This window comes from Erpetoichthys calabaricus, chromosome 18 (genome assembly GCF_900747795.2).
Source record: "Erpetoichthys calabaricus chromosome 18, fErpCal1.3, whole genome shotgun sequence".
NCBI lineage: Eukaryota > Metazoa > Chordata > Cladistia > Polypteriformes > Polypteridae > Erpetoichthys > Erpetoichthys calabaricus.
The window spans coordinates 18,214,564-18,225,345 of NC_041411.2; the positions used below are offsets into that span (position 1 = coordinate 18,214,564).

At 37.5% G+C, this 10,782-nt stretch overlaps 1 protein-coding gene across 1 annotated transcript; it reads right to left on the reverse strand.

Annotated features, from left to right (window-relative positions):
* Positions 1 to 478: 478 nt before the first annotated feature.
* On the reverse strand, positions 479 to 9,930 carry LOC114669034 (asialoglycoprotein receptor 2-like). The gene is made up of 6 exons (XM_028825133.2): positions 9,159 to 9,930; positions 8,228 to 8,335; positions 7,633 to 7,731; positions 6,306 to 6,457; positions 6,086 to 6,192; positions 479 to 779 (listed from the first exon to the last, which is right to left on the reverse strand). Exons 1-6 carry the CDS (start codon positions 9,235 to 9,237, stop codon positions 638 to 640), a joined length of 687 nt encoding a protein of 228 aa, XP_028680966.1. The 5' UTR covers positions 9,238 to 9,930; the 3' UTR covers positions 479 to 637.
* Positions 9,931 to 10,782: the final 852 nt, after the last annotated feature.

Below are 10,782 nucleotides of genomic sequence, written 5' to 3' on the forward strand. Positions count from 1 at the left end.
TATAAGATATGGTCCATTAGGAAACGAAGGAAAGACTGGATTATATTGGTAGTTTACAGGCTTTTCTGGGTTTCAGTAGGTATTTACGAACATTTGGGGAAAATGTCTTCTGGGAGTTAGTGTGTGTCTCAAGCGTACTGATGGATTTGCCAAACATATAGTAATTGAGAAGTTATACACTGATGAATGGTTAATAATTGACAAGTAGACTGAGGAGAGAGAAGACTCATTTCTGGTCAGAGAGGTTACAGTGGTTGAGGGATTTGTTTAGGAGTGATAAGGAGTTTTGTAAGGTAGGAGAATGGGCAAGCTGGACTTCTGTAGACCTAAGCTTTATGTGCATGATACATAATATTTGAATTGATCTGAAGGAGAAAATAGGTATTTTCAAGGTCCCTGTATTGATGTTTTTTTTTTTTTGTTGCAGAAATGCCAAAAGAGACTGGTAAATAAGTAAACATACTGTAGGCAAATATGCTAAACATCACTTTATTAAAGGGAATGTAACACTACCATACATATTTACTTTGCTACCTTTTATAATCCAGAGTTCACAATACCAAGCCAAGGAGTACTCTGACCATGAAGTGTGATGAAGGCTTAAGCTTAAGGTAAGAGTGAAAGGGATGGTAGCCCCTCAGGCTGCCAGCTTCTCACATATCCAGTGTTTATGTTCATCACATTTTGCTACTGCCCAGAGTGAACCATTGGATTCAGGTGACATGTACACACAGTAGTTGTTCTTTAGCAGATGTGATGGTTGACCAGGTTGCCAATATCTTTATTGAAAGAGAAAAAGAAAAAAATTTCCAAAAATCACCACAGGGAGGTGCTAATGACAAGTAAAACATAAATAAGACTAGTACAGTACAACTTGGTTTTTCTTTCATGATAATAATTTAACAGGAATTATTAAAGTGGCTAGGAGCCTTATACATCTTGCCTACCTACCATAATATGATACTTGATCGCAGTCAATAGATTCATTTGTCATAATATCAGCATTAAAGGCTGACCATGACATTATGTACTGCTTGGAACAGTTGGCATAAAATCCATTCTGACAAAAATAATTTCACCAAGAGGTTGTAGTCCAATTTTGTATTAAAACCAGCATGGAAGATCAGAATGGACTGATAAACGAATCAGAGGGTGGCACATTTCATTCACAATAAGAACACCAAGAATGCCACAATGACATGCAAGTCATTCAGTAGAACAACTGAGTGAGTTTGATAGGATTCAAAGTGTTTCTGTTTATGAGGCCTAGTGCATAGATAACAAGTCCCTGTTTAAGATGTGGTTTCCTCCATGCAGTGCCACTGCTAGGTTATTTTGTGCCCTAGGCCAAGCTTATTAGTGCGCCAGCCTGGTGTTTGGTAGGTAAGCCCTGCGACTCAGTTTCCCCTCCCCCACCTTATGATTTGTGCACTTGGCCAATGCCTAATTCACCTTAATGGTGGTGCCAGCCCTGCTTCCATGAAGATACAGGTGCTGGTCATAAAATTAGAATATCATGACAAAGTTGATTTATTTCAGTAATTCCATTCAAAAAGTGAAACTTGTATATTAGATTCATTCATTACACACAGACTGATGTATTTCAAATGTTTATTTCTTTTAATGTTGATGATTATAACTGACAGCTAATGAAACTTTTCATGTTCATACCTTTCAGTTGGCCAACATTTCTAAAAATCCTTTTTTTGCATTGGTCTTAATTGATATTCTAATTTTCCAAGATACTGAATTTGGGACTTTCATTAGTTGTCAGTTATAATCATCAAAATTAAAAGAAATAAACATTTGAAATACATCAGTCTGTGTGAAATGAATGAATCTGATATACAAGTTTCACTTTTTGAATGGAATTACTGAAATAAATCAACTTTGTCATGATATTCTAATTTTATGACCAGCACCTGTAATCCCTCATGCCATGGGCTGATAACTTATAGTTATGGTATTCCATTCTTTGACCGCTTTTCACCTGGACTTTTTGTCAGGCTTCAGCAACCTAGACTACTATGGGAAGATGTTTGGTCATCGTCACTGAGTGTTGCATCTTTCTTGGGAAAGGTGACATTTGAATTTGCAGACAGATGCAGTATAGGCTTGTCTCTCTATCTCTTTATATACTGTATAAAAGAAAATCCTGGAATGAAAAGCAAATGCAAGGCTACGATACGTGATAATCTCGAAAGACATTTAAAAGACCCGCGAGACCAAGGAGACTTGCCACGGTGCGTCTCGCGGGGACCGTAAACATGAGACTTGGTGCCAAGAGATTATCCCAGGGCCGTAGCAAAAAGGACAGTGGCTGTACAGGCTTTAAAAAGATCGAAGGGCAGTGCGACAGCAGCTACCCCAAATGAACGCGAGTAGCGTTATACATCCTGCAAGAAAGAATTCAACCACGCCCGGGGCCAGAAATAAAAGACAGGTATTGCTTTTACAACGTCACGCGAGACCAGGCAGTGAGCCATCATTTAAAACAAGTCAACAGACCTCTAAGCTAGCAGTTGTTGGATTGCTTTTGGCAGGCAAGCATCATGTGCTCCGAGCTCTTAAAACAACGACATGCGACAGGCAGAAGAGGCAGCTAGCAAGCAGCAAAAAGACGGCAAATGATCCAAAGGCATATCCTTAGCGTACGTTCAGCCGCAACACCCTTCACAACACGAGCAGTATTATACGTCTGGGAAGAAAGAGATGTAACCATGTGCCGGGCAAGAAATAAAGGAACAAGTATTGTTTTTACAAAAGTTTTTAAAGTAAAAGTGAAAATAATGCATATGTAACAATTCACAAGAAAATAACAATCTCTTTAAATTGTAGATTGCCTGCCTAAGGTAAAGTCATCCCTGATGAATGGGGACGTGGGAATGAGGGGTTCTTTCATTGGATTAGCGCTATTTCAGATGTGGAATGGCAAAATGGGGGAGGCAGCTTGATGAATGAGGTCTCCAGGACTTAAAACAAATCCAAATCATATTATGTGATATCATCTAATGTGAAATTCTACTCTGTACTTCTAGAATTTTTATTTTTATACTGTATTGAGGATTTATTCTGTTCTATGTATTGTACTGTATGGCTCAGAATTAAATGACAATGAGTAAAATGACAAACTAGAACTTCATAACGACGTTTACAAACGTTGGCGCTAAACACATGCAGAGCAGGTTAGAGACTATGAAACCAGTGAAATTAGAAAGGCTCAAAAAAAACAACAACAAAAAAAAAGGCGCTATACACATGTGGAGAAAGTTAAAGGATATGAAAGTAGGAAAATTAGAAAATATAAAAAAAAAGAAAGTAAAGATCACAGTAGCGCAAACAAACAAACTGCCTCATTTAACTATGCACCAGTCTAACTTTGGTTTTGCACAATAATTACTACACTATTGCACCTTAACACTTAATTCTACTTTATTCACATAATTTTACTTATTTATTATGTTCTACTATACTGTTATCTTTCAATCTATGACTTTTTGTTAATTTAACTGATATTCTTCTAACTTTGCACAGTTTTTGATAAGCGGATCAGGATGCATTTCACTGCGTGTTGTCCTGTATAACTATGCATGTGACAAATAAAGAATCTTGAGAATTTCAAAAACGGAGTTTACCGCACATGCATTTATTGGTTACTTTGTTCATGTATATATATTTATCTGTCTACTTATTTAAAAAGCTAAATTTACCCCAGGAGTCAAAAACGTTCTGTCTAGCCCTTGCACAAAAACCTAGACAAAAGCTGGGGTATCACCTTGGTAACCCCATGTACTGTTGGAACTGTGAGAGGAAAATAGCACGACTTTACAGACATGAGTCTAATGCAGAAATCTACTTACTTTTTTACTTTGTAAAAAAAATTATTAACTGCTGATGATATAGATTGTTTTGTCTGTGCTGAAATTCCAAACAGGGAAACCTGTCCTGACCTCATTAAAAAGATTCAGCATATTGGGACTTGCAAGATTACAAATACTGTTTTTACAGAAGTTCTTAAATAAAAGTGAAACTAATGAAATAGCAACAATTCAAAGAAAAAAAAAATCTTAAAAGTGTGTATCCGGAAAACCAAACATGGGGGTTGGCGAGCGAAGCGAGCAGGGGGCGAAGCCCCCTAGTAATTCAAATAAAATTCTTGAATGTTGTCATTGCATGGCATATTATCACCTACAGTGATAATACCAAAAGAGTTAGTCACCTCTGCTGCTTGTTAGGGACAGTTTGGCCTACCATTAATTCATTAAGTAGATCCTGTCACTTATCCTATGACATTTTGTGGCATTCAGTGTTCAAGGGAATGATGCCTGACAACAATTGGTAGTGATCTTTCAGAAACATCTATGAGATGCCTACCTCTACCATTAGACCTGTCTCTAGTAGACCATTAAAGAGACCATCTGTACACTATTGATTACCTCTCCCACTTGGACAGAGGCAGTGGCGCTGTAAGAATTATGTTTCTAGACTTCTCTAGCGCCTTCAACACCATCCAACCTCTGCTCCTTAGGGACAAGCTGACAGAGATGGGAGTAGATTCATACCTGGTGGCATGGATCGTGGACTATCTTACAAACAGACCTCAGTATGTGCGTCTCGGGAATTGCAGATCTGACATTGTGGTCAGCAACACAGGAGCGCCGCAGGGGACTGTACTTTCTCCGGTCCTGTTCAGCCTATATACATCGGACTTCCAATACAACTCGGAGTCCTGCCACGTGCAAAAGTTTGCTGACGACACTGCTATCGTGGGCTGCATCAGGAGTGAGCAGGAGGAGGAGTATAGAAACCTCATCAAGGACTTTGTTAAATGGTGCGACTTAAACCACCTACAACTGAACACCAGCAAAACCAAGGAACTGGTGGTGGATTTTAGGAGACCCAGGCCCCTCATGGACCCCGTGATCATCAGAAGTGACTGTGTGCAGAGGGTGCAGACCTATAAATACCTGGGAGTGCAGCTGGACGATAAATTGGACTGGACTGCCAATACTGATTCTCTGTGCAAGAAAGGACAGAGCCGCCTGTACTTCCTTAGAAGACTGGCATCCTTCAACATCTGCAGTAAGATGCTGCAGATGTTCTATCAGATGGTTGTGGCGAGTGCCCTCTTCTATGCAGTGGTGTGCTGGGGAGGCAGCATTAAGAAGAAGGACACCTCACGCCTGGACAAACTGGTGAGGAAGGCAGGCTCTATTGTTGGCATAGAGCTGGACGGTTTGACATCCATAGCAGAGCAACGGGCACTCAGCAGGCTCCTATCAATTATGGAGAATCCACTACATCCATTAAACAGTGTCATCTCCAGACAGAGGAGCAGTTTCAGCGACAGACTGCTGTCACTGTCCTGCTCCACTGACAGACTGAGAAGATCATTCCTCCCCCAAACTATGCGACTCTTCAATTCCACCAGAGGGGGTAAACGTTGAACATTATTCAAGTTATTGTCTGTTTTTTACCTGCATTTTTTATTACTCTTTAATTTAATATTTTTGCTGCTGGAGTATGTGAATTTCCCCCTGGGATTAATAAAGTATCTATCTATCTATCTATCTATCTATCTATCTATCTATCTATCTATCTATCTATCTATCTATCTATCTATCTATCTATCTATCTATCTATCTATCTATCTATCTATCTATCTATCTATCTATCTACCTACCTACCTACCTACCTGTAGAAAAAGTTTCACAATGCTTGGTTGGATGTGACTATGTACTTGTTTGATTCCATATCAACCTTCTTTGACAATCATGGGTATTTTACTTGATACAGGTTACATATATATATATATATATATATATATATATATATATATATATATATATATATATATATATATATATATATATATATATATATATATATATATATTTCATTTTAGGGATGTTATTCCTTTGATTTGTTTGTACTTTCTATGACTTCTTTCTATTCTGCAAACTTTTCTACATACCAATGTTCAGGCTATTTAGAGCATTCCTTTTGTCTGTGAGTATTTTTGTCCCCAATTGTAAATATTTGAAGCAATGGGACTTCCTTGGACATCATATTTTGGAAAACTCACGTCTCAGAAGTGTGCAGAGTTGAGCCATCAGTCCATTTCCAGTTAGAATCATTGTAGCGAAGTCCAATCCAGAAATTTAACTTTAGTCTAAATCTTGAGAGGAACTTCTGGAGAAAGAAAGAGAGAGAGCAATAAAGAGGTGTAGATCTGCATGGGTATAGTCATTTTAATTGCTCCCCTCGTTAACTGTACACCACCCACCTTTCTCAAAAAATCTCACCTGTGTCTCTTGGGTGTTGATCACTGCTAGATTTGCTTTTTCATTTAAGCAGGATTTCTCTGCTGAGGACCATGTCCTTTTTTTGTAGGAGAAGAAAAAACACTTTCCTTTGTTCATATGCCACAGTACAGGGCAGGAACTGGACATGTTGCCTGCAAACAAAAAGCACAGGGTGGATGCTGTTGTAAGGCAGAATTACCTCTAAATCCTGTCACAGACTGGAAAGTGTTGCCTGCAGCCTGCCTAATGCAATGGGCAAGAAAAACTTTAAGAATGTGGAGGGTGGAGTGGTGGCTCTGAGGCTCAGGATCTGCGCTGGTATCCCGAAGGTTGCCGGCTCGAATCCCCGTCACTGCCAAAAGAGGCCCAAAAGGCCCTTAACCTGTAATTGTTCCAGGGGCGCTGTACAATGGCCAACCCTGCACTCTGACCCCAAGGGGTAAGCGAAAACGAACAAATTTCTAATACAAGAAATTGTATAAGGCGAAATAAAGAACAAAAAAAAAAGGTATGTGCGCAATAACATAAGTAAGAGTAGCATGTGAAACATTGTAGTAAAAAGGACTAGGGATCATGAATGATACAAGGATGGTATGAAATGACTTTGTTTGTGAAAGGGACATTAAACTGTTATAATGGAAAGGGCTAAGACCCACAGATCAACAGAAGGGCTTCAATATGAAGAGACTGAAACAGTGAAGGACATTACACATTCAACAACCTAGGACTACAGCTGTATGGTGACCTTATTTCTACTATTAGTGAAGGACCGAAGTAACATTGAAGGACATTAGGCTATCAGTACCAAAAGACATTAGGCATTTAAGATTGAAAGGCCTGCATGAAGAATATTAGGGCTTGAAAAGAAAAGTAATAGAACCTGGGGAGGACACTAGGCATTTATTGAAGCACCATGAGGGCATGAGAAATATTAGGCCTCAATTAGTGAAGGACAAGGGAAATGTAAGATTTATTAGTCATTAAATGATAAAGGAAATGGGTGATCTGGAGGAGGAGAGACCTCATTGAAGAAAAATTGGCACAGCCGGCTTTCCTTGAAATCTCCACAGAAAAACCTTTGCAATTTTTATAGCTCATTTGGTGAAACATGCACCTTTAGTATTTGTGCATTGTCCCAGGACAGGAAGGCAGGTGAAACACAAGTGCACTGTGCTATTTTTTTTAATTATTCATTCTTTTTTTTTTTTTTTTAATGGAAATGTAAGTCTCACACCCACTGGTTGCCCAGTTGCAGCAAAGCTGATCATGTCATGGCTGAAAACAGGGACGTGATATGTAGGAATATATTTTCAATGAAACTACTGACCTTTGAGAGAATATAAATCCCAGCTTAACATCATCAGGGTCAAATTGATCATGTTGATTTGCTCTTGCATTTCTTGAAAATCTTCATTGATTTGGTGATCTTTGGGAACAAAAGAGATCAATTTATTTGTATATAAAGTTGCTTTGTATTCAGTTATGTTTCACACACTATTGTCCAGTTGTGCTTTACTAGTAAAGATTTGGTGAATATTTACTGCTTGTGATTTAAAGGGACATGCCAGTTCTTTTATATGCTATTACTATTCTTTGTGACTTTTCTTATATTAATAATATATTGACTAAGTATTTAGGAATGGGAGTTCACTATCCTTTGTTAAGTTTAAATCTGGATTGTTCAATTTTTCTTGAACCATATGTTATGGTCAAAGCAGTCAAAAGTCTACATTACTGAACTCTGCCTCTCTCCACTATTACATTTCAATAAAATGCATATTACCTTCTTTCTGTGTCTGGATTCCTGTAGATCATAATACAAGTTTTATTTAGAGTGTAGCATTCATGAGCAATTTGATTTGCAGGAGCCATACACCAACCCACTGAAAAAATAAATGAAGCCACCTCCATTATGTACTCACAGGCGACACCTCCTACTGAAAGAAACACCACCAGGGCTGTAATACAAAGTGCCAGGGTAACTAGCAAGGTCTTATTAGACCAGACACTATTTTGTCTTGAAGGGACATCTAAAAAAAACACAGAAGAAAAATAAACACAAACTCTAGAAATCATTCTAGTTTAACAATGACCCCCCACCATTTATCTCTATTATGTGGCTACTTTACAGTCTTTTAATGTTACACAGAAAATGAGAAGGGTATCTGTCCCTGTACAATGCAAACATTAAACTTGAGTCTGCATTAATTTACTGACTAATACAAAATTTTATAATTTAATGGGATGAAAGAGAGCACAAAAATCTAAGTGATTATAAAATCACAAAATAAATGTTTCTTTTGGTTAGATTGTGCATTGAGCAAGCAGCTAATTAATCTAAATTCATTTTGGTACTTGCCACTTAGACCTCTCTCCCTGTGTCTGCTAATTAATCGGAGTCTAAACATTCAAATTTAGGCTAATGGCTTTTGTCTGTGGCATTTTTAAGAGACAATCTTTACTTTGAACATACTGTATATAAACAGTTATTCCCCTACTTTCCTTATTGCCATCGTATTTTTTTTAATTGTCACTGTACTCCAGTTTATTGTAATTCTTGATTACTAAGACTTTTTGAAGTACATAATATATTCATCTATCATTTTTTAATATTCTGTATACAGCTGTGGATTGCATTCTACATTGACTTAATATAGCCTTTTTGTTTGTGTCCACCGAGTACTTCATAAAACATTAACATTCAATAATTGATTCATACTTTAAGCTTTACTTTTACCAGGGGTTCCGTCCCCCTTACCACAACAATCAATACCCCACTCTCAGTCTTCCGTACTGTACTTATTTGAGTTTAGAATGGTTGGCCAGGTGAACTATCTAGCTGGTTGTACTCACCTTCAGCAATCCGCAGGTTGCCAAAATTTTCATAGACAGCAGTGCAGCTGGCCATCCTTTTAGTAGCTGTACAATGCATGTAAAAGCAAAGATGTCATACAGTCGTCCAAAAAAAGATCTCTCCACCCAGTGTGAGTGACTTGCATTTTATACTAAGTCTTAACAGAAGTGTTGTGTGAAAGATAGTGGTTGTATTCTGTTTGAGAGAACACTGAAGCCAAGTCACTTACGGTATCAGCAGGAAATGTTTAAGTAACATGCAGCAAAGACGTACATTTAATAATCTGCATGTATCTTTCATTCCCTCTCTGTTATACATTTTATATATACCATGTATATGTAAGAACTTCTCTCTTAGAGACCCTCCCATCCAGAGTAACACCATGGAATATAAAATGTTATACTTAGATTGTGTTTGTATTTTCACTTTATTGAATAATTTAAACACAAAGGGAATAGAATGTACCAGATAAATTAACTAAACGACCAAATGACCGCTCCACTTATGTTTATATAAATAGTATGTTAGGTGTTCCGGAGTTGAGTTTAAAAAGACCACATCTTCCAAAGCTGTCTTCTAGCCATCAGAGTCTTTCTGTTTTAGGTTCCCCTGCCCAAATTATTTGATTTCAGAAATAATCTTTGGTCTTTTTGCATGCACTCAAGTTTGAGCTCACTCTGTCTCTCAGGGTCAATTTAGAAGTATTTTTGCATTTGTGTCCTGTTGAAATATCTGAACCATCTTCTGCTTCTGTTTCTTTACTATCTCTGGGGCATTATTATCTTCTAGGATTTATTGATGTTTGGGTATATTCATCTCTCGACCCCCAAACCCCCCCACAACCCCGAGTGATTTTTTTTTTTATATATATATAAAACAAATTGTGTTTATATAGTTGCAGGGGCTACCTCACTATCCTAAAGTGGAACAGAACACACTAACATGAGTAATGGTTGTCACTGTGGTGATTTTTTTTTATTTGTTTATTTACTTTTTTTTTTCCCCCAAATATGTTTTATGATTTCGTCTAGAAGATTTTACTTTTTGTTTCATCAGTCGAAAACCTTTTGCTCCAAATTATTCTGTCTATCCAAGTATTGTTCTGCAATCATTGCATGCTGAATTCTGTGAAAAGGATAGAGGAAAGTATTTATTCTTGTAGTTTTTCCATACAAATTCTTTTGCATACACAATGACATACTTTTGAGTTTGAATGTAATATGGAATTTTCTGCAGGTCCTCTGCAAATCTGTAGAAATATGTCATGTGTGTGGTTTACTTCTGTTCACTTAAAGATGAAGTGAAATTTTGCATTTCGACAATGTTTGTATACAACAACGTACATGACAATTTTATATACTGAATGTTCCATGTGTGCTCTACAATGGGCATGGATGGATGGATGGATGGAAGGCAGGAAGGAAGGTAATATGCTTGTGAGTTTCTGTATGTATACATACACAATTACAAAAAAGTAGTTGCACACAGACATTGTTGTTAAATTAGCATGAGCAACTAATGTGTCTAGGTGTCTAAATTATGTTTGTGCATCTATTACCCTCAACTGCTACTAGAGGAGTTCATGATTTGGTTTTACCTGAAAACGTTACCAGTAGAGTTTGG